General features: G+C 41.6%; 1 protein-coding gene across 1 annotated transcript; it reads left to right on the top strand.

The window, feature by feature from the left end:
* The first annotated feature begins 1,986 nt into the window (after window positions 1-1,986).
* Window positions 1,987-24,063, top strand: cnot6l (CCR4-NOT transcription complex, subunit 6-like). The gene is made up of 12 exons (XM_085295512.1): window positions 1,987-2,136; window positions 5,765-5,886; window positions 6,126-6,312; window positions 6,662-6,747; window positions 9,318-9,407; window positions 9,576-9,644; window positions 10,393-10,550; window positions 12,104-12,258; window positions 13,787-13,938; window positions 16,528-16,755; window positions 17,147-17,349; window positions 21,857-24,063. The coding sequence occupies exons 2-12, from the start codon at window positions 5,775-5,777 to the stop codon at window positions 22,076-22,078; spliced, it is 1,662 nt and encodes a 553-aa protein (XP_085151638.1). The 5' UTR covers window positions 1,987-2,136; window positions 5,765-5,774; the 3' UTR covers window positions 22,079-24,063.
* Window positions 24,064-24,586: the final 523 nt, after the last annotated feature.

Below are 24,586 nucleotides of genomic sequence, written 5' to 3'. Positions count from 1 at the left end.
ATGCTTCATGAATGAAACCTCCACGAACAAAAACTGTTTAAAGTAGGATTAAAACACAGCTGCGATTCCTTTGGATCAAAGTAAGACTTCTTTAGGGGTCCCCAAAAATTCTTATATACAAAAAGATTGGCTGTATTGAGTTGAATCGCTGTCTATGGAATTCTCAGTTTAAACATCTGGAAAGTTCCCATCAGTACTGACAGGCTTATAGAGTTTTTACAGCAACATATGCTGCCGTCCCGGCAGTGTGTTTTTCAGGACAGGCCTTGCATGTTTCAGAAAGTCAGTGCTAAATCACTTACTGAGTACAACAGCATGGCGACACAGTAGAAGAGTCCCGGTGATGAACAGACCTGCCTGCAGTCCAGACCTTTCACCAGGTGACAACATTTGGAGCATCATTAAAAAAGAATATCTAACACTGTTGAGCAACTGGAAGCTATAATATTTGCATGTAAAACAAGCCATCAAATGAGAAAAAAGCGGTAAAATATGACAACACGCATCCGCTTTCCAGTGTAGGTTTCTACACAGTGAAAAGTCTCTAACCGTAGGGGAAGTGTTTTTTAGTTGTAGTACTTGATCCCTGACTTTCTGTTTTTTAAGTGATTTATTCCGGATTATGATGAAACTGTTGCAACACTCAGTGAATAATGTTTTTTGTTTTTCTCGAGTCAGTCCGATGTACAATAATGGTTTCAGTGTACATCTGATATTTTTACCCTTCACAAGAATAATTTCTGGTGTATTTATAGTGTCAGTTTTCATAAGAAACATATTTTTGACCCGTGCTGACATCTAGTGTTCAAACAGGACATGATTTTTCTGCCTGAGGATACAGTAACGTCACTGCCATGAAGTTTGATGATGCTGGTGGTCCATCATTTTCAGGGTTAAATCATTTTTTCAATTCAAGGTTCATCTCATCCTGGTGCTAATGAGGAAAAACATCTTCCTAAAGTTTACCTGCATTTAGGGTTTAAGACTTTGCACAGGTGCATTTTAAACAGCCCAGCAGCAGTGTTGCAGGTACAGTAACACTGCAGTTAATCAGACAGCAGACCAGACACTCTAACAGAGATTCAGCAGTTGCTATGCAGAATCAGTATGATGGGCTTATGGTTACCTTTTCATAGATATCAGCACATTATGGAGTAAAAGGAAATAACAGGGCAAATGAACTGGTTCTTATGTGGTGCTTTTCTGCTCAAGCACTCACACACTTTGTGCAACATGTCCCATTCACAAACATTCATGCAAACACTTTCTTTTACATTTAGGTGCTTTTCTGTCTTACATCCACACACATTCACACTCCTGAATGCATCAGGAGCAACTCGGGCTCCGTATCTTGCCCAATGATACTTTGGCATGCAGACTAGAGCAGCCAGGGATCGAACCTCGAACTAGCTCTACTTCCTGAGCCACAGCTACCCCAAAAATGTGGTTGCAAAGGAGGTATAATGAGGCAGCCAAAGAAGGAAAACTGGGAAAAGCTATGGAAGGGAGAAACGAGAGGATGATGGTTTTACAGGAAAAGAAAAGAAAATAGAAGAAGAAACAGGAGAGGATGACAGAAAGGACTGGGATACATCACGACTCAAATTCACGACACAGTGGTTAAAACAATTAATTGTTCATAGCAGGAAAACACCAAACAGGTAATTGCAATGGGAGTATTGTTGAAATGATGAAACCAGGGAACATGTTATATGTCAGAAATATGAAGGTGAGAGAAGGTAGCTGATCCAAAACCAAAAACTCAGTGTAATCAAAGTTAAAACAGATCTTATCGATTTACTGCAATGGAAATTCAGAAATCAAAGTTATCAGGTCATATTTAGTTTGGTTTGAAGTTATTTATTTATTTAGTTTTGTTTTTTGAGCGACATTGTGGCCTCCAGTCCCTACCAGTTGGTGGCGCTAATGCACCAAAGTTAACAAGAGGAAGAAGAGGAAGAAGAAGCCCTGGGTGGGTGCGTGGTCGGTGTGTGTGTGCGAGCACGAGCGGAAACGGCGTTTGTTGTTCTTCCCTCTGTTTCCGAGACGTTCAGGGTCTAAACGGGCTCAACAGCCGCGTCTGCATGTCGCTGCCAATTCCCGCAATAACCCGTCTTCTACCGCCCCCGAATGAAGGTAATGTCAGGTCTCACTTTGTTTCTGTGCTGCTGCCACCTTCTCCGTGCTCTCCCGGGTTTAATTTAGCACTTAAATCCGCTCGTATTCGTGCCAAGTGCTCTCCCCCGCAGTCCGCCTCGGTGGCTGCCCGGGCGGCTCGCGCCTCACAGCCGCTAGCCAAACAAATCCAGCGGCGTGCTCGGAGAGCGCTGCAGGTTTAGCCGTGTTTGGGCTTAGTGTTGGAGCTGTTTGAGTATGCGGAGCTGTGGAATATCTTGGCGTGTGCACAGCCAGAGGGCGTGTTTACCTCGCTGTCAGGTGTGACAGCTGGAGGGCTGAACTCCTCCTGAACGGGCCCGACCGTGTCACTTCTGACATTATGGCTATGTTTGGATACTCAGCTGTTGGAGCAGTTGCAATCGCTGTATTAAAAAAAATGAAATAAAATAAATAAGAACTCCTCACTCCCTGAAAGGTGTTTTTTGACATACTGTTTTGGTTGTGTGCGATAACATCTGGAGCCTAAACTATTGAAATCCCCTCCAGCTTGTGATAGAGTGACGGCTCTGCTGGAGCTGCAGATTCGTGCCTGTCTCCATGTGCTTGTGATATGAATCGATGCCAGCAAGCTTTATATCTGTCACTGCTCACTTGTGACCTGGTATTAGTGTGTAAACAGGTTATGTAAGTCCTTCTCCAAACTTATTCCCCTCTGCCAACCCTCACGGCAGCTGCTGCATAATAGCCCTGCGCCTTCGCCTTTTCGGCTTTGCATACTTTTCATGTTGACATACACGCTGCTCAAAAGTTATCAAGTGTTGTGCATGCATAGCTTTGCTGACTGCAGCGGAGTTTAAATAACATGCACGCTCCTGCTTCAAGCAGCGGTCAGCCAAGGTTATTAAAGCAAACTGAAACTAAACTAAGTGTGCAAAAACATTTTAGTTAACCGACACAAAAACAGAAACTGGATGAAAGTAGAATAAAACAGGGTTTATCTACACTTTTGTTTCATTTAGGCAGGGTTTTGCATTGTAATGTGGTCATATAAAATCAGCCAAAGGTCCCATCTGACCCCCTCAGAATCAGCTGCTTTTAATTGCATAGTATATTTAATGAAGCTATACAAAATGTTACCTTCACAATTTGAACATCTTACCAAGTGACAGCCCCTGGAAATTCAGGGGTGGATGGAAATTTGGCTTTATTTACTCACCAGAACTTACTAAGTGCAGGAGATACCCCGCAGGCAGATTTATTTTACACCTTTTACACCTGTCAGAGTGTCACAGTCTAAAGCCAAATTTTGTGTTATTACAACATATTTGCTTCTATAAATTTGAACATCGGGTTATGTGTTATGTCATAGTTTAATTCTGCAGTGCATAATTAAACTATGCATCACCGTAGTGATGCATAACTGCATCAGTTTCGTGTCAGTGACATAGAGGAACAGAAAAAAGGCACCCTGGATATTTGAACTTTGAAGTTTTCTGCTAATTCATTGGAGAAAACCTAAAAAAAAAAAGTGCGTTTTGTTTCAACTCTGAAGGGTCATGCCACCATGTGGGACGGGAGGCTATACTGGAAAATTATTTTGGCACAGAAGTAACCGCGGTTAGGGAAGCACCTGGTTTAGAAAATGTAAAAAGGAGACCTGTCTTATGCTTTAACCAGCCACTTATGGTAATATTTGTTTCTCCTCGCGTGAACTAAAACTGCCAGAGTCTGTAGGGAAGGGAGTTTATTGTTTGTGAGCACAGAAGCCAGATAAAGAATTTAACTCTGCAAGCAGTTTCTGTAGTGTTGTTGTGTCCGAGAAGAACCTGCAGGAGTTGTTGTTTAATTCAGTGCGAGTATTTAACTGAACTTTGAGCCATTTTAATCAAACTTTGAGATGATTCCAAAACGGAAATCTCTGTGAATCTTTTTTTTTTTTTTAAGCCAAGTGGTCCATGGATACATGTGATGACATATATTAAAAACATGGGTATTTCGTAGCTTTGAAATTTAAAGAAATAAAATCTGGCATGTAAGTAAAATGAGCCAGAAACATTTGTAGGCTTCAGCTTTTAAAATGCGATGCCTTTTCCTCACGTGTATGATACTAAACTGTGGTTTGGACTGTTGTTCAAACTAAACAAGAGCCAAATGTAACATAATGGACATTTTTCTCTTTTTGTTTCTGGGATCAAGAGAAAATAAAGGGCAAAATTTCAGCCTTTATTTGTTGGAGACAGCAGGAGACCAGTGATTCAATAAATGCCTTCACAGACCTCCTTCTTTAAACTTGCCTTAAGTACTGTGTTGTGTTTTCTCTTGATTGGCATCTTGATTTGAGGCTGCAAGGTAAACCCTGGAGTAAATGTCTGATTGTTGCTCTAAATAACCGACTGCTGTCGTCCTGTTTGGTCAAAAGGGTGGAAAGCGCTTTCAGTCAGCTGCTAAAAGATCAGAAATTTGATGCTTTTATCACAAAAATGTCTCCAGCTGAGTTTAAAACCTACTGGGAGAGTTACTTCAGAGTATCAGCTCTTTGTGTCGCTGCCAGTTCTCCTCCAGGTGCACCCTCTGGTTTTGTGGTTTGGCATCGTGTTGGTCCAGACACTGTGGTATGCTACGGGTGGGAAATCATCTCTAGCAGCGACGTGCCGGTAAAAGCTTTCTGAGGCTGCTGATGGTAAACGGTTGACTGCTGCGGGTGGGGTGAATGAGAGGGAAAATATTTTGCAGAGTATTTAAGAAAAAGGTTTTAATAAACGTATAAACTGCTGTATGTGAGAAGAAGTGTGGATCTGTTTGTTTCCAGAGAACGCAGTTCCATTGCAAACAGGCGACGTTTTCCTTTAAAAGTTTTTAATCATTTGGTTTTTTAAAATATATTATTTTATCTGTTAGTCTTTCTCTATATATAGATATATCGTATAGAGTTTCTTTTATTAATGCGTACTTTTGAACTTTTGACCATAGTGGTGATGACAGCAGAGCTGACTGGTACAAGCATGTGTTTATATCACAGTGGTAGTTTCTTTTTTATTTATTATGGTGGTATCATCATCATATTTTTGCAAAATGGGCATTAATTTAAATTTACATTGGTTCATTTTGTGAGGTGCAGATATCTAATATAAAATAACTTAAATCTAAATGTTAATTTTTTTTACATTGATGTATTATTTTTTAATTACTTTATTTAAAAATACAGTTCTTATAATTGCTAAATATTATACTAATATGATATTTTGCAATTGTATAGAAGTAGAATTATTGTTAATCTTATAATTGTTTTCTTTATTTTAATTATTATCATGTTTTTATTTATCCATTTAAAACATTTTAATACTATTAAATATATTTATTAATGTAAATGCAGTTCTAATGTTTTGATTATAAATATATTCTGAGTTTTTTTTTTATATCTTTTTTTTTTTTAATAATCATTATTAGTGGCAATTTTATCATCGTGTTATTGTAACTGGAGGTGGTTTTTCTTGAGTCCTTTTTAGTATTTATAAAATAATTTCTTTGAATTTGTTTTCTAAAATCAAATAATATTATTATTGTTATTCGTCGGTAGCGTTGTCCTGCTCTTTGTAGTGCAGAACGTTAAAGCACATCTCTGCCGTGTTCTTGCTGTGTCTTTCAGATTAACAGGTATGCCAAAGGAAAAATATGATCCTCCAGATCCCCGCAGATGTTACACCATCATGCCAGCCGACGAGGCGGCAAGTGGGAAGAAGTCTCACTGGTCCGAGCTCGAGATATCTGGTCAGTCTCACTCACTCCCTCTGGGCCCGCTTCCATTAAAAATAAAATGAGGCCTTGAAGCTCAGATCTAAAACTATTCCTAAAGGAAGGAAGCATTGAAAATGTTGGAAACATTTTAAATCTCAGCTCATGACAGAGCCAAAATACTGTGTTTTAATCCGCGAGAGTTAACTTTTCTCATCTCATCCACATTGTGCTTTTGTTCTTATGTTCGACTTGATGTCTGTGTTTGGATGCAGGGCGGGTGAGGAGCCTGAGCAGCTCATTGTGGACACTCACCCACCTCACGGCGCTGCACATCAATGACAATAACCTGACCCGCATCCCGCCAGACATCGCCAAGCTGCCCAACCTGGTCTACCTGAACCTGTCGTCCAATAAACTCCGCAGTCTGCCCGCCGAACTGGGCAACATGGTCTCTCTCAGGTAGGCTGTCTGCTGGTATTTCTAACTTCACTTAAGGAGACGTGCGTATTTAGCCTTGAAAACGAAGAATTCTTCAGAGTCACTGAAGGGATGGCACGTAGAGCCATCTCAAAGCAATGAAGAGAAGCGATCATGATAAACACAATGTTTAAAAACACAGGGAACATTATGAAGAGAGGGAGTGATAAAAGCATCTCGCAAACAAAAACAAAGCTGTCAAGCAGAGACTGAAGATGTGACAACAAAAGAATGTGTGGTGGACGACGCTTTGATGCCAGTAGAAATACATCAATGATGAGGAATCACCAAACTGTTAGAAAAAACACTGTTTTTGTCTCGTTTCTTGCAGGGAATTGCTTTTAAACAATAATCTTTTACGAGTTCTGCCTTACGAACTTGGAAGGCTTTTCCAGTTACAAACCCTCGGGCTAAAAGGTGAGTTTTGTTTTTCATTATTACGATTTTGGAGCAACAAAAATGAATGTCTGAAGCCCTTTTTCCATTAGTCCCTACTCAGATCGGCTCCACACATCTCTAGACGGTACCACTTAGCCTGTATTCGATTTCCATTCAATTCGAGTACCACCTAATGTTTGTGGGGTCGTTATAGCAACGCAGCCAAACATCCCGTGACATCATTTGCATGCGACACGAGCGCTACAACAAAAGCGAGCGTCAAGACTCTGACTTTTTGGGGGTTTTTTGTAGCCATGTTGCTCGTTGCTGGGTTTCAATAATGTCTGTTTTGGTTTTCACGATGGAGACGCTCTCATGAGTCGTAGAGTGACGCCACTGACTACCCAATCGGTGGCATGCGATCTCTTGACGTCGCATTTTGGATTACCTGGGATCTCTTGGAACCCCAGTTGAGTAGGTGCTAAAAGGTACCAGGTACCATCACCTAATGAAAAACCGCGTCGTGCGACCTGACTCACCCGAGTAGGTACTAATGGAAAAGCGATATAAGAGTACTGAATCACTGCTGCTTACCAAAAAAACCTGAGAATTTCTCCAGTAATGGTAGCTGTTGAATAGAGTGCGCAGACAGTTTTTTTTCCTTCGTATAAACGTTTTTGGCTTCTCTCAAAGAGTTTCAATGAGAGCTAAAAGTGTTGTTCATTTACTCAAGCACATTTAATGGTCACAAATAGCCATCAAACGCATAGACTCCAATAAGCTGACACAGATTAATTGCTTTTACTGTGTATTTATATATTTAGTCCCTCCCCCCAAAGGCCAATTGTAAGGTAGGAAGAAAGAACAAAACAAAAAGCAAAAAAAACAAACCCAAAACTGATTCATTTGATCGAAGACCACTTCAGCAACAACAACTCACGACAGGTATGGCAGGGAGTTCAGCACTTAACCAACTACAAACCTTGCAATACCACGTTGACTGAGGGTAACGCAGCGCTTGCGGAGGAGCTGAACCACGTCTTTGCACATTTTGAGGTGAAGGGACCAGAGGCGGCAGCAGCAAAAGCATCGGACAGCAGCAGCAGCCCAAGCCTCATGGTGCAGGAATATGAGGTGAGGCGCACACGGAGGGCAGTGAACCCCAGGAAGGCTGCCGGATCAGATGGGGTAACCGCAAGGGTCCTAAAAGAGTGTGCAGACCAGCTGGCTGGGGTCTTCACTAAGATCTTCAACACTTCACTGTCCCAGTCCTGCATCCCGCCGTGCCTAAAGTCGGCCACAATTGCCCCACTGCCAAAGCGTACTAACATTAGCAGCCTCAACGACTACCGACCAGTTGCTCTAACACCTGTTATAATGAAGTGCTTCGAGAAACTGGTCCGACGTCACATCATGTCCTGCTTGCCACCCACACTCGACCCGCTCCAGTTCGCATACAGAGCTAACAGATCAACTGAAGATGCCATTGCTACAACGCTCCACACCACCATCTCTCACCTGGAAGTGCAGGGCCGTTACGCCAGGCTGCTCTTTGTTGACTTTAGCTCTGCTTTCAATACGATACTCCCGGACAGACTAATAGTTAAACTGCTGGAAATCGGACTTCCTTCTACCACCTGCCGCTGGATCAGAGACTTCATCTCAGGGGGAGATGAGACGGCATACAGAGCTGAAGTTCAGAGGCTGTCAGATTGGTGTGTAGATAACAACCTGGACCTCAATACCACCAAGACACAAGAACTGGTAGTTGACTTCAGAAGGAGGAAGTCTGAGCTGCAGCCTGTCAGCATCAACGGGGAGTGTGTGGAAAGGGTCTCCAGTTTCAAGTTTCTGGGTGTGCACATAGACACAGACCTCCAATGGAGCTCTAACACCTCTGCGGTCTTAAAGAAGGCCCAACAGCGTCTCCACTTTCTGAGAATCCTCAGAAAAATAGACCTGAAGAAGGAGCTGCTGACAGTCTTCTACCGCTGCTCCATTGAAAGTGTGCTGACATATTGCATCGGTGTGTGGTTCTCCAGCTGCACCACAGCACACAGAAAGGCACTCCAGAGGGTCATCAATATGGCCCAAAAAATCATTGGACATCCTCTTCCCTCCCTGAAGGACCTGTACAGCACTCGCTGTCTCAAGAGGGCACGCAGCATCCTACGGGACTGCACACACCCAGGACACCGGGTGTTTAAGCTGCTGCCGTCTGGCAGGAGGTTCAGGCTGCTGAGGTCCCGAACAAATAGACTCAAGGACAGCTTTTACAACAGGGCAACAGCCCTGATCAATGCAAATAGCTGACCTGACTGGATACCTCCCTGGACTTTTTTGGGGGGGAGGTAACAACGATAAAAACAGTAACAATAATAATATTTATATTTATAACAAGATGCAATAATAACAGTGTGCAATTCAAATACACTTCTTCTTCTTTTTTATTACTAAGTTAATATACTGTGTCGCGTTGTCATGTGTCGTGTCGTGTTGTGTTATATGTAGTGCCGACGTAGGACAGTTTTCCAATTTCATTGTACTACTGTACTATGTATGACTGTGCAATGACAATAACGAGTTATCTTATCTTATCGTATTTGCAGGAAATCCTTTGTCCCAAGACATCCTCAATTTGTACCAGGAGCCAGATGGAACCAGAAAGCTTTTGAACTACATGCTCGACAATCTAGCAGGTAAACGGCTCTGCAACGCATGACCTCACCCCTCATCTGTTTATCAGAACTCATGCATATTTTATCAAACAGTTTTTTGTAGACCTCAGCGCTGCAGGTATATCATAGCAGGTAAACCACTGTGTCTGTCACGCACAAATGAGCGCTAATCCCGGCCTGTTTTTCCAGTGCACCCAGAGCAGCTCCCCCAAAGACCTTGGATCACTCTGAAAGAGCGAGACCAAATGATCCCCACCGGTAAGTTTCCTTCATATAGTAACGTGGCACTGGGAGTGAGTCGTTTATGAGCTGATGGCTTCTTATGCTCTTTAGGTTATCCGTAAAGCCCAGCATTACCCAGCATGCCGTGTTATAGTACTATTATGTACGTCTGAAAATCTGGATAAGCCACTGTGGGTATTTTCTATAATCACTCTTATGGCTGCAGTAAAAATTGATATCATGCATAAAATAAAAACTTGCATACTGTCCAGCAGCATTTTTATAGCATTAAATAGCACCTTTACAGCCTGGGATGAAAAACAGATGTACCTGGAGAAGATTTCTTTTTTTTAATAACTTCCCCATTTGGATTCTGGTAAGGCTTAACGTTAGCTTTATGGCTGTGTTGATTGACAGAAAAAGCTTCAACTGAAACTGGCTCATAAATTTGAAACTGAGATAAACATTCAGATTTCTTAAAGTTAGCATTAGCAAAGTCCATTGATGATCCGTTCTGAGCTATTTGTAGAGCTGTTTCTTATATTTTGTAAACTTTGTAATATGTTGTGTTATTTAATTTAGTTCAGTCTGTTACTGTTATTGTCTTGGAGCAACTGTAACCACATGCTTTCCTTAGGGATTAATAAAGTATTCTGACTCTGAGTTTGGGGAATAATTATTCAGGCTGTTCGTGGTAAACTACATTCATAACTGTCAGATGTGTCGTGTGTCTTTTCTCAGATGATTCAGTAATTTAGCAAACTTTACTTCTGTCTCCCTGTAGCTGTGTTCACGGTTATGTGCTACAACGTGCTGTGCGACAAGTATGCCACGCGACAGCTGTATGGTTACTGTCCATCCTGGGCCTTAAACTGGGAGTACAGGAAGAAGGGAATCATGGAGGAAATCACCAGCGGTGATGCTGACATCATCAGCCTACAGGTAAAGCTAGACCACCTTGTAAGATACTTTAAATCTTCCTCACTAACTGTTTTGCGGCATATTACTAGTATTTGTGGTGGAGCCATAGTGTACCTTACACAAAGAGATTTTTTAATAATTTGGATATCTTTCCACTCAGATGGTTATCTGGTTACATCAGTATTGGGGTTGTCTATGTGTATATCCAGACACAGTGCTGTGGATTGAGGTGAACTAGGCTACATCTTCCCAGCACCTCTTAGCCTCATGCACTAGGGCAGGGATCGGACTGCTCTCCAGTGCACAAGGCATTGGACCCATTTTTGCAGTTAAAGAAATGCTTTCGAAATCTGAACAAAAACAATAAAGATGAACTAAAACGAGCCTGCTTTTGTCTGGCTGTGTTTTTTCTAACATTTTTAATTGGCGCCATTGCCTTCTGTAGCCATCTGTCCGTCCCCTGAGGTGATTCCCCCACAATCGTGTCAACAAAGGTTGTTATTATTCTTCGGACTATTCTCCGCTCTAATCATTAGACTGTGTGCAGAGCTGCTGTAAACTGCTTGGATCAATCCACAGTATCCAGCGTTCACCTGTCAGCACAACCGAGCCATTGTGTATTGAAGATAAAGAGGTAGATGTTACTGATTAATCCTGACCATACAAAGCTGGCTTTATTTTCCACTGAGTGGAAACTTCCCTGAGAAGTGCTGTATATTACCAACTAGTCCATCTGTGTAACAGCTAACCTGCAGGACATGCAGAAGAGAAACAAAACACTATTTATCATCAGACCCTGACAAAGCTGCATATTAATAAAATGATACAGTGACTGTGCCACATGCATACCGATAATTTCTAGATTTTGGCAGCCGTTTCAATCTTGTATGGATCTGAGAGACGTGAGGAACAGGATGGAGCTAAAACTCATGCACTGCACACAGAGCTCTGAGCCATCCACCTGCACCATTTAATCATTATGATGCACTCCCCTTTCATTCATCAAACATGGCAAATTTTGCCTTCTTAAATCATGTTTCTGTGATTTAATTATCCTTTCAAAGTTTTTTCCTCCGACAAAGCCACAGCAAAAATACCAGCGTTCATCTCTTTAGTAAATCATGACGGCTTTGACTGCTCGTTTTGACTTCACTGGCGTTTTTGAGTGAAGTACACTTACAGTCATGAGTGAAAATCAAGGAATCAGAATGTTCATCCTTAGTTTTTAACCCCACAACCGTGAAAAGTTGATGGGGTGTCGTCATCACCGGGCAGGTTGCGTGGACACCCCAAAGTTGTGAATGTGATAATTCAGAGCTTGTATCTACTCGGAGACTGAGGGGCCACACTGGTAGCCACAAGTAATTGTATTTACTTAGATCTTAAAAGCACTGATGTGTATCTTTAAATAGTACAAGAACCCTGGTTATGACTTTGAGCCCTTCCTTATCCAGTTTACAAGGTTTCCTCAGCGGTGTTCACTTCACCTGTCAGTGTTTTAATGTTGTGTGCGTTCCCTGTATATCTCATCTGCTCCTTTACGTGACTTTTCTTACCTTGTGTGTTTTTTGCAGGAGGTGGAGACGGAGCAGTACTACATGTTGTTTCTGGAAACACTAAAGGAGCGCGGCTATGATGGCTACTTCTGTCCAAAATCTCGTGCCAAACTGGTTTCAGAACAGGAGAGGAAACATGTGGACGGCTGTGCCGTGTTCTTCAAGACTGAGAAGTGGGTTTAAGAGCTTTATTTTATACACGTTACTAGGGATGGGTATCGTTTAGGTTTTATCCGATACCAGTACCAAACCGGTACTTTTGAAACGGTGCTGGTGCTTAAACGGTGCTCGAACCGGTGCTTAAAGAATGAAGAACACAAAATTGGTCCAAAAACCTCTCATGTTCAGCTGTTTTTTGTTTTTTTTTTTGTAAAAAGATAACAATGTTAGCCTTTTCTGCAGCTATAGAGGATTTATGGTATCACTCTTGGCTGGAAGCAGTGCTTAAACAATGGAAAAAACACAAACTTTGTCCAAAAACCTCTCATGTTTAGCTGTTTTCCACTTTTTCTTTGGTCATTTTAGCCTTTTTGGCCAGGGTGAAGGGAGTATCTGCCATCAAACAAGAAGACAGCCGCATGTAACTACGACCTAGTTCACCTCACATGCATTAATGTAATAACGTGGTTAGCCTACTCAACGTAAATTACACACGAACAACATTAAGCTACTCGCGCAGAGAAGAACGGCTGCTGCTGCATCATCATCCGTCATCATTTCTGCTACACTGGCAGGGCTAGGGGCCAGGACTCTGCTCTTCGGGTTTTTGGGGCATGTTGCTAACTCCGGGTCCGATAACAGGCACCACACCCGCAGTAGATGTGCTCAGTGTGAGGTCTCGCAGCAAGCTATCAAATACGGCGCGCTACGCATCACCAGGTGTTTCATCAGATTCGAGGAGTTACCTCCTTTGCACAGTATCACATTAAAGCACTTGTTGCAGGCTGCTGAGTTTGCCTCTTTTGCTGTGAAGTACAGCCAGACTTTTGACCGCTTCCTCTTGGAGTTTTTAATCTGTAGCTCTGCTCTAAAAGAACGTACGTACCTGGACCCGCCTACTATCCTCGGAAACGTAAAATGATTGGCTAGAATCTAAAGTGTATGACAGCTCAGGAAAAAATAAAGCACCGAAATGTGCGCTGCTTTTCGGTCTGGTTACTACCGTTTATGTCAGGATACCGGTACCCATCCCTACACGTTATAAAACATGCCTTTATGTTGGCCGTGATGATTTGAAACTGTGTGAACACATTTGATGAAAAGTTTTTCTACATAAAGAAAAAAATTTCCTCTTATTAAAATCTGAGCTCAAGTTGTTTTTTGGGGTTTTGTTTTTGTTTTGTTTTTTCCAGTTTCAGCTATAAAATGTATTTTATTATTATAATTATATTATTACTATAAATATGTCATTTTTGGGTAATCTTTGCCATAGATGGAGCTCAGCTCGCTGTGTTTTATGATGTATGATTTTTCATGTGATCTATTTAGAAATGGTCACAAACAACAGGGAGACTGCATCACAGACTCATCGCAGCCTGTTTGCATTTACTTTCCTTTGTAGTCGCCCAGCCTGGTTCTCTCTGAGCCAGGAAAAATGAAGGACGAGGAGCAGATTTAAAGGAGGAAAAACTTTTCATATGGAACTAGTGCATTTTCAAAGCCCTCATGGACATTTCTGCTGCTTGTTTGATTCTCTCACAGGTTCACTTTGATCCAGAAACACACTGTGGAGTTCAATCAGGTAGCCATGGCTAACTCTGAGGGTTCAGAGGTCATGCTGAACAGAGTGATGACCAAAGACAACATCGGGGTGGCCGTGCTGCTCGAGGTCAATAAGGACATGTTCTCCGGGGGTAAGAAAGGACTTTCATTTTGTAATTTAGCAGTTTAGGTAATTCCAAGTTGTTTTCTCCTGACCCAAAAATGCCTTCAGCTCTGTTATATTATCAAATTATCTATGACAACATAACCATGCATGTGAAACTGACTCGCCTGCCTCTGTAACTTGGAAATTTAGAAGGTTATAAAACCAGCGTTATTACTTACATGTGATATATGCACACAGTTCAGTAGTTACAGAGCAAGATTTTTTTTTTTTTAAATCTGATGGTTTTCAGCTTGAAAATTGTGATCTACAATTATTTTTGCCCAAAATATTAAACAGTAAAACTGCAGTAATGTATTTTCCCACAAGGTGTCACAATTGGGTTTTAATCAGAGGCTTCAGGGTGCTTTACAAAGAGAGTTAAGAAGTTACAACGAAGGCTGGAAATGGAAAGAGAGAAAGAAAAGATGTAATGTTTAAAAGACAAGTAAACCGAACAGAATATACGCTGTTAAAAAATTAATTAAGGTACACTCGATTATCACAGTATAACACAAAGCGAGTTAAACTTCAGGGATCCCAGTCGAGCTGCGCATCGGGCCTCCACGCCACTCTCATGGAGTCTGTTCCTGACAGTTTGTCAGAAACTTGCCCGCTGGAGGTCACCGTGTAGGGCGCTGGCAGTGCTCCTCCCGTATCTACCTGCACACAGATACAGGTCCTGCTGTTGGGTCCGGGCCGTCGTACGGAAAATGCGTTTTAGTGTAGTTGTGTCCACGGAGATTGTGTGTTTGAAGGTGTTTTGCCTCACTGTGGCTGATGATGCTCACATAATATCAGTGCTTTAAAGCTTATATGTATTTAATTAGTTAGTTAACTTACTAAGGTTTGCAGCGAGAGACAGGCACAGGCCATTTGCACTCCCAGTGAGCTACAGTAAAACTTCTGTTTGTGGTCGTTCCCTGTCTGGTTTACTGATGCTCACTATATCGCACTCTTCCTTTTTAAATATTTTACTCTGTCAGCGCTTTTAAGTTTCTGAAGTTGCCTCATAGTTCTGTGGTTTACTGCATCTGAAATAAGACCACGATGAGGATTTGTTCAGGGGACTTTTACATCCTATTTATTTTATTTTTATTTTATTTTTTTTTCATGTGTCAGTGAAAGTGATGTACTATTTTGCTTACATAGCGTCTGTTTTTTTCCCCAGTATAATTTTGTGGAACTATAAATGTCTGTACAGTAAAAGTGTGTAGAATTGTGTAATTCATATATAAGTCTTATTCTCAAAATAAGTGAAGAAAAAACCACAACTCAGATTTAGAATCATTGTCAGTTGATTTCTTTCCTCATGTACTTTTTATATGCATCTTTCACGGCTTTATTCATAGAACTTTTTGTTCGTAAAAGCATAAATAAAATTCGTTGATCATATGTGAAAACTATATGTGGAAATTAAAAGTTGTTTTTGTGTCGGGCTGTAAAATGCTGATTTCTGCTTTTAAGTTTCTGTTAAGTTGCTGCTTATTCAAGCGGCCACAACAGGAGCTGCAGCTTCTCGGCTTGTCTGCCGTTGTTTCTGGAAGTTGCTGCTTGTGGAAAAAGTTTCCTTTCAGGGCTTCTTTATGAAGACTTTTAGGATGTCACATGATCGAGTACAAATGGTGACAACGGTTTTTTTTTTAAACTTTAAGGGAATCAAGTATTTTTCATTAAGTTTGTATTGGTCTTTAATTACATTTCAGTGAACTAGGGCTGTTCATATAACGATATATATCGGATGATGATATAAAAACGTCTATCGTTTCATTTTACGCTATCATTTGTTTCGTGGTGTCGCAAAATAAACTGTTTACAGCAATATTTTTTTCATGGTTTTGATGGTCACTGTAGTGGCTATATTAATTTCTTAAAGTTCTCTCTTTCTCTTATATTTAATATAACCACACTACAGACGGACAAGCGCCTGTTTTTATGCGTTGTGGTTAGCAAAAACTACAGTAACAGCATCGCGTGTCCGCTTGTTTATGTTCCACATAAACCTTTCACAATAAAGCTCAACATCCTATTGAGACTTTTCAAAATAAACTGAATCACGTGAAAGAGCAGATTATTTACGGATGAGAAGTAAAAAAGAGCCGCCAGCCGGTGCTAAAAAATAAACCTTAGACTCAAACGTTAGAACAGGCTTTTCCCCGCAGCACGCCGTGTAACAAATACTCACAAAGAAAACGGCGGCTGTTACAACTTGTGTCTAAAAATGTATCGTTTCATGCATCGGTTAAAACACTCGACCCGAGATTCACAGATTTTACAGAAAATGTTACATTTTTGTGATTTATATCGTTATCGGGCGATAGAATTCTTATATCGGGATATGAGATTTTGGTCATATCGCACAGCCCTACAGTGAACTATAGTTTATATAAATGTATGTGAACCTGTTGGGGAGTGAATTTGAACTTTTAATAGAAGTAAAAGGACGTGAATTAAAAAGAGCATGAGAAGATTGTTTTTTACATTTGATCTTTTTTAATAATGTGTAAATCAAAATTTTAATTAAAGGAATTTTAATTAAAACCCTACTTGAATTTTTTTTTTTTTTTTTTTTTTTAAGGCATGAAGCCGCCTCAGGAGAGGCAGCTCATCCTGGTAGCCAACGCCCACATGCACTGGGACCCCGAGTACTCGGACGTCAAGTTGATCCAAACCATGATGTTCCTGTCAGAGTTAAAGAGCATTGCTGAGAGGGCCTCGGGCTCTGTGGCAACGGGATCGCCGACCTCTGACCCGTCCTCAATCCCCATCGTCCTGTGCGCTGACCTCAACTCGCTGCCTGACTCCGGTAGGGCTCTGTCACTTATCAGGAACCAGGGTCGTTCCATATAAATCAACCAAACCTGATTAAAGTTCCCACCTGATACATTCTGGACACCTGATAACTTGACACAATTAATACATAACAAAGAAAAATAGATTTAGCTTGATTAAAATGACCTATCCATGTTAAAAAATGTGAACCTTCATTATTTTATTTTATTATCTAGTTTTTTCTTTGTTTTTACCGGCAATGGGAAAGTGTCTGTATATTCGTTTGTTGCCAGCGTGGTTTCCATCATCAGTTTCCCTTTAAAGCCACGAATGATGTCATGAGTTTCTTTTCCTTAATTAAAGGATTTAATAATTAAATAAAGTTCTGATTAATATCTCGCTAATGTTCCTGCTCTTTGATGCAGGTGTGGTGGAGTATCTGAGCGACGGAGGAGTGGCCGAGAACCACAAGGACTTTAAGGAGCTACGCTACAGCGAATGTCTGACCAACTTCAACTGCAACGGCAAGAACGGAAACTCGGATGGAAGCATCACACACAGCTTCCAGCTCAAGAGCGCCTACGACAGCAATCTGATGCCTTACACCAACTACACATATGACTTCAAGGTAAAACAAAAACACAAATAAACTCGTTTCCATTTGAAGCCGTAACAGTAATTTATATAGTGCCCAAAATGTCAAAAGTCAAGCTGAGCGAGACCCCCAAACGTCCTCTGTGGAAGGAAAAAACCTTCAAGAAGCAGACTCAGAGAGGGCGTAGAGCAGGGTCGGGAATTTCTGGTCCTGCAAATGTGTCTGACTGAAAAGTTAGAGGGGGAGTTGTTTTCACCCACCCGAAACGTTCCCTGTTCCCTGCCCCACGTTTCAGGACGCCAAGATTCATTCTGTGTTTGTGTGATAACTTGGTCAAAGAGTGCAGTGAGTCACATTGGCTCTAATCAGCTTCTGTGAGAGGACACAGATGTCCCGCTGCAGATGTTCTTTCCCCTTTTACTACTGAGTGATCTGACAGCTCACCTTATCCTGGTTTGAGTAAAGCAACTGAGCTTGACGAGTTCACTGTTGTAGGTCTGCGGAAGTTGGTCGGTGGGTCGTGCCCGATTTTTGTGAGTCAGCTTATGTGTTTCTGTAAGTGAAGTGAGACAGAGTGAGCTCACTTAGAGAGAAGCTACCCAACTTATGAAAAAAATGCTTACCAGTTACTTTCTTTTTTAAATGTAAAGGTTTACATTACTGGATCATATTTATCATGAAATGTGAGTCACTCTGCCAGCTAGTCTTGTTTCTGCATGTTAAGCAAGCCAGGGTTAGGTAATGATTGTGTCTTTATTCTTGAGAAAGCCTTTCCAAAGCAGCAATTATTCATGGTGGGGACCTCACGCATCTGAACCAGAGAGACCCCATCGGAGAGGAAGCTGCTACCAAGAAATAGTGGTCATTGCATCAGTTTCTCATTAATCCACATGAGCTTGATTGTCACGCATGATTTCCGGTTAACAGTACAAACTTTAGATGGAAGAAGCAGGAAGAAGCATGAGTGTATCGGCGAGTGTGTGAATGGCAGCTTGTGCTTATACTGTGCAAATAGCTACAGTGCTGTGTCTGACTGCTACTGTTAACTGTTGAAGATCTGGGTCTGGGTATGTTTGCTACTAGTTCAGTGCTAGCATACTGTTTTTAGAGCCGCCGTGTACAGACATTAGTTTTTGTCCTGACTTTATCATCTTGCTCTAGTAATAATAATGCTCATATTTTCACTAACATCCACTATTTTCCTCCTCGCTACACAAAAACTGATGTGTGCAGGAATTAAAAGGCACAAATGAGGTTTTTTTGTTTTTTGTTGTTGTTTTTTTTGTCCGCCTGTGCGTCTCACAGATAATTGAAGAATTTGTCTGACATCTGTATCAACAAATTTCTCACGTGTGGGACTAATAAAGCTTATCCTATCTTTGGGGCATGTTATAACAGGCGCTGGTGTGGAGTAATATCACGTTACAAATTGCAGTATAGCCTACGCATCCTGTTGTCACCATCTTAATTTGTATCTGTTTTGAACTTTCAAACTTTCACTGTGCTGTAAGCGTCTTTATCATGTAAAACACGTCGATGGTCTGTGGTTTTGAGAAGACCCTCGCTGCACTCAGATGCTGACAGTTTTTAAGCGTGTCACCTCGCAGCGCGGACTTTCCAAAGGAAGAAATAAAGTAAGAGAGAGGAATAAAATTAGTCTCCATGTACACTGGGACGGATGCTGATGCGCAAAGCTCGTTTTCATCCTTGAGGTGTCACTTGATTTTATCAAAAACCACCGCCATGGCTCATTTTGGTGCTTTGTGACCTTTGCGGTTTCAGGCATTATGAAGCTGTCACACTAATACCATAACCCTGTGAGTCAGGGAACAGATGGCCATGTTTCCCTAAACCTAAACAAGAAATGTTTAGTCCCTAAACTTAACCGAGTGGTTTTTCCCAGCTAATAAACTGGCAAATCATGCCTCCGCTACTCCTCCAGCCTCATAATGAGTACTTTGCATGTTTCCAGAGATGGACCGTTACCCTTCATTGGTCGATCGCTGTAGCCGTCGCATCGACAGGGTGTCGTCAAGACAAAAGGGCTGCATATGAAAACGTGATATTCCTAGTCGTCTCTGCCACGTTAAAATACAGAAAATCACTACCTGCTATATTTATTGTGGATAATGTCGCTGTTTCAGGTGCAGGTTCAGTCGGGTAGATGAACGCGTTACAGCGACAAATTTAACGTCAACGATGAATTCTGTCAAATTGGTTTTTTGTACTGAGGTTTTTTTGTTACTGCCTCCGTTAAATTTGGTGCTGGGAACTCTGTATCACTGAGTGAATTACACAGACTTATAGGTGGGCATTAAGTTCAATCGAGAAAAAAAAATACTGTTGCTGTGTGTTTCACTTTTGTATATCTGAGTTTTGCAGTGGGAGCTGTCAGCGGGAACGGAAAACTTTGAACATCGCGGCCTGTGAGCCGTGATTTTTACCCTTCAGCGCGCTCCGCAGCAAAAACTCGTATTCGCTTTATTTCGTGCGAAGCTGCCTCGCGGTTTTGATTTGTCACATCATTTCAGCTTCGGTTTCTAATGAGTCATCGAGCCAGACAGTTCATGATCAAATTCTTTTCTTCTTTTTTTTCTGCTCTCTTTTTCTTGTCTCACAAATGGTTAATTTATTCAGTATTGGGGCGTCAGTTATTTAACAGTTATTTATTACCTTATTTTTTTTTAATATATGTATATATATGTATGCTTGCATGCATGCACAGACTTTCCAGTGAGTTCTCTGTTGGGGAATTTAAGCCCAGATTGGTGGGTGTTTTTGACTGTAATCGTCACATGAGCAATGTTTAGTCCCTCCAGCCTCCACACGGGGATGTCTGAGGTTACAAGTGGGGGCGAGACCTAGGCAGCCAGTGACGGGGAGACCCACAGGGAGCTAAAGCTCACAGTGATACCTCTGAGACGAGGCATCTACGGCCAGCCATTAATAAACCTTCCACAGACTTAACTTTTTTTAATGTAGCTCTTCAGACAGTGCAAACGAGCCATTCTCACTAACCCTGCGTCTGTAAGACTCATCTACTTGTTTACAATTTTAGTCTCTGCCCACTGGCGATATCACTGGCTGAATCCCACGGAGTCACTAACAACACTTTCGGTGATTAATGTTTATACTAATAACGAGCTTGACTCATTGCTGCTTCTCTTAGCGTTGATTACTCATCTGAGGAGCTAATGTGTTCATGCAAAAAAAATAGATTCATTAGAAACTAAATTAGAAACTGGAGCTCTACATCAAACAGGGATTTTCTATAAACACTCATAAAAGAAGCAAAAAACAAAACCAGCTCCTTCTCATTGTGAAATAAAATGACACAAAAATGTAATAAACAGATTAAAAACAACACAATATCAATTAACACTTAAGTTTGGACATCTCAGCACAGCATCAACAAGAACATTACTAGTCACGACACTCGCACTCGTCCACTCGTGGAAGTTTGAGCAACAACCTGAATTATTTTATGCAACCTGTTAAGTGGGAGGCTCAGAGGTAAAGATTTGTATCATCGAGGGGAACCTGCCACGTTGCACTCCAGTGCTAAATGATGTTTACTCTGAAAAGCAAAGAAAAACTAGATTAGGCTTTAAGTCATGAAGTGATTGGTTAAACTGCAGGTAATAAGAACAAGTAACCAAAAGTCACCCAAAGGGCCTCTCTGTGATTCAGTGAAAAGGGTGGTGTCATTAAAGAAGAAACACAACAGCCAATCGGTGATGAGGAAAAGAGGACAGGAAGTGATGTGTGGAAAAGTGAGGAAAGGGGTAAATAAAATAGACCAACTGGACCTTTTTAAACATTTTCCACAGTTGTTAGAAAGAGCTCGGGCTTTCTGTACGAGTCTCGGCAGATTCAAATGTTTTACGGACGAATGACAAACAGCAGATTTTTCTCCTTTCTTTGATTTGTGCGTCATTGTCTCCTCCCCTCGCTGTGGCCACGTGTCTTTTATATACTGATGGTAAAAACGCTCCCTGTGCATTCTCACTGATATTTCCTCCTGCATCCTCCTCTCTCCTCTCCATTCCTGTTGCATTATGCAAGGTGTGCTGAGGTCACAGACAGATGGATGGCACACATTAGAGAAACAAGAAAAGCTTTCTTCCTCGCCTCCTCTGCTTGTAGGAGGCGATCGTGGCTCAAGAGTTGGGAGTTCGCCTTGTAATTGGAAGGTTGCCGGTTCGAGCCCCAGCTTGGACAGTCATTTCACCCGTGCTGGTGGTGGTCAGAGGGCCTCGCCTCTGTCAGTGCGCCCCAGGGTGGCTGTGGCTACAGTGTAGCTGCCATCACCAGTGTGTGAATGGGTGGATGACTGGATGTGTAAAGCGCTTTGGGGTCCTTAGGGACTAGTAAAGCGCTATACAGACCATTTGTAACTTTGGTGCGAGACACCAAAACACGAGAAATTGAGGATGTGCTGCCATGGAAATGGGGAAGCAGTGGATCATTAAATTGGTTGGTGTTGTTTTAAGTGACTCCCACACAGAGTTAACATCAGGTGGTGTTTGTGTGTCTGCAGGGTGTGATCGACTACATCTTCTTCTCCAAGACCCACATGAGCGTCCTGGGCATGCTCGGACCGCTCGACAGCCAGTGGCTCATAGACAACAACATCACGGGCTGCCCCCACCCGCACATCCCCTCGGACCACTTCTCCCTGCTGGCCCAGCTGGAGCTGCACCCTCCCCTGCCCCACCCGCTCAACCCCCTCAACGGGCTGCACCTGCCGGTCCACAGGTAGTGCACCCTGAGAATGAGAGAGAGCGCCCCGCCTACCCCTTTTTACCTCACCTTTTAAACACTGTCCCACCTCCTCCCTCCAGCTTTATACAGGACCCTGTACAGTTCACGTTAAACTCGGACACCATCTGACCGCCTCTAACCCCAAAAGGAGTGAAGTATTTGCCCCGGGTGTTGCTCCTTTTTATGTTTTTGCACACTGTATATTTTTTTTCTTTTCTCCCCTTGAAAAGGCTTGATACCAAATGTTGGGCTTGGGATGAAGTATTTCCCAACGTCTGTTTTGTTGTTTTGTTTTTGTTTTTTTTGATTAGTTGTAATCATGGCCGCTTAAAGATTCTACAATAACAAACTAATACAAACGACTGTTTAAGGTAAAGCTGCTACACAAACGTAAGCATCATTTCACACAGCTGTGAAATTTTTAGAGTACAGACACGTGATCGTATTAATGCTGCACAGTTTATAGAGCTGAAAGCTGCTTTCACTCCCAGATTAACTGACAGGTATTTAATTGAACGGGGGGGTCAACACTACAAAAAGAAAAACCTCAACCTTTTGAATGTTATAGGAGAATGTAGAAGGATTGTTTCTGTTGGTAATTGTTTTGCAAAAAGGTCCTTATTTGAGTTTCAAAAAACTAATTTGATAATAAGCGGGGAAATGGGTGCAAATTTTTAAGGATAAAATGTGCAAGCTGGGTGTTTTTTAAAAGTAATGCTATTTAGCATGGAGGTATGCGTCATCCTGGATCCATGTTTAGAATTAGGCCCATGTCACTCAGCATTGTATGAATTTCTTTCACTTTACCTCGGTGCGGTACGTCTTTTATAAAAGTGTTTTCTTTTTGCAAAGGCTTTTGTTCTCTGCAGCTCTGAAGTAATAAAACAATCAGTTGTTCGAATATTTTTCTAAGCCTTGCAGGCGGATTTGCTCAGACACTGCCTTTTTCCTGACATCCACAAACAGTCCGCTTCACAGTTTTGAGCTTTTCATGCTGTGATTTTTTTTTTAAACCCCTGATCTGCCTGGCCAAAGAATCCCCCGCAGCAAGTGACATGTCCTCCGTCAGTAATAAGACCTTTATTTATCGGTGCCAGAGAGAAAACGTATATCGTTTAATGTTTTAGTCAATGTTTCCTGACCAAGAGGCTGAATGTATTTACTAAAAATGCTCGCTATGAATTTGGTTCTCGGAGCCGATTAATGCCAGATCCCTGTGGACTCTAAACTTTGTGTATTTGTGTCAGATGATTAGAAGGAATAGCTCTTTATTCTGTAAGTCGTAACTCAGGGCTATGCTATGCATCCAGCAGCACCTTTCACACTAAAGACTCTCAGAGTCATGTCGTATGAGCAAAACCAAACAGGAAGCTACTGTTCTGAAAAAGCACAGGTAATGTATGTGTTTGCATACGGATATGCTGTTGTTCATCGTGTCGTTATAGAAGTCCCAGGTCTTTGTGCATTTTTGATAAAATACTGATGCACTTTTACTCCCAACCTGGGAAAATCACATTTGTCCTAGTTTTAGATGAAACAAATAAAGCATATTTGGTCAGTTTTAATTGAATAAGAATTTAGTTTGCTTTAAGGCCTTTAGAGAGGCTGACGCGATGAATGATAAGGGATCGGACTGGGTGTCAGTACTACATGTTTTCAGTGCCAGTACAAAGAAAATGAGAAATTATTTTTTAAGATGGAGAGGGAGGAACATAAATGTTTTGGAGTTTTTCCTCAAAGAAATCTCACGATTAAACCAGCAGCTGCAAATCCACACACTAAAATCTGCATCCTGTTTATTATGGGAACTTTGCTCTAGTCTCTGCCCTTTTTAACTCGTTGTGTGATTTCTGTCAGCTGTTAAAGTCTTAAAACAGAATATCACTCTTTCAATGTCAATACACTGCTCACAATTCAGCTATGCAAACTGAGACAAGTGGACATGGCTTGTATTAAAGTGGATGTTATGTGTTTCCAGCTCAATCTACCAGAGTAGCTTTGTATGATTACTGTTCAGAATAATCCTTATTTATCTTACACTGGGCCTTAATGCAGCCTCTTAGTTCCTCTTCTGTTTGAAACGACCAGTTTTAGCTCCTCTCTCATTCAGACCTGGGTTCTCAAAGTACGGCATGTGGACCAGTGGGGGGTCGTATTAACAAGGAAAATTAAAGTACATGTAAAGTGTTCATAAAGCAGCACAGAGGAGAGTTTTAACCCTTCTGTTGTATCTGTCATAACAGACACTGTTGGTGCCAAGAAATATCACCTCATTAAATACCATTAAATTTAAAAACCAGGACAAAAATAATAAACCTAACTATCTAAATGTGTCTGTGCAGCCCCATACTCTTCCTGGTTTAAGACCACCCACTCTTTAAGTCAGCTTTCTTCTGATTGGCCGCCCCTCTGAAACTGCAGCTAGGTGGGGACTCTGTGTCTCAGATGACCAAATTAAGGATATCCATCTTTTGGCCTCATACAGACCTAAGAGTAGAAAAAAACG

The sequence above is a fragment of the Mchenga conophoros genome, linkage group LG12 (genome assembly GCF_057382185.1).
Source record: "Mchenga conophoros isolate Kocher_MC1m ecotype Shallow Benthic linkage group LG12, M_conophoros_male_GT1.1, whole genome shotgun sequence".
Taxonomy (NCBI): Eukaryota; Metazoa; Chordata; class Actinopteri; order Cichliformes; family Cichlidae; genus Mchenga; species Mchenga conophoros.
This window is presented reverse-complemented; position numbering and strand designations above follow the sequence as displayed.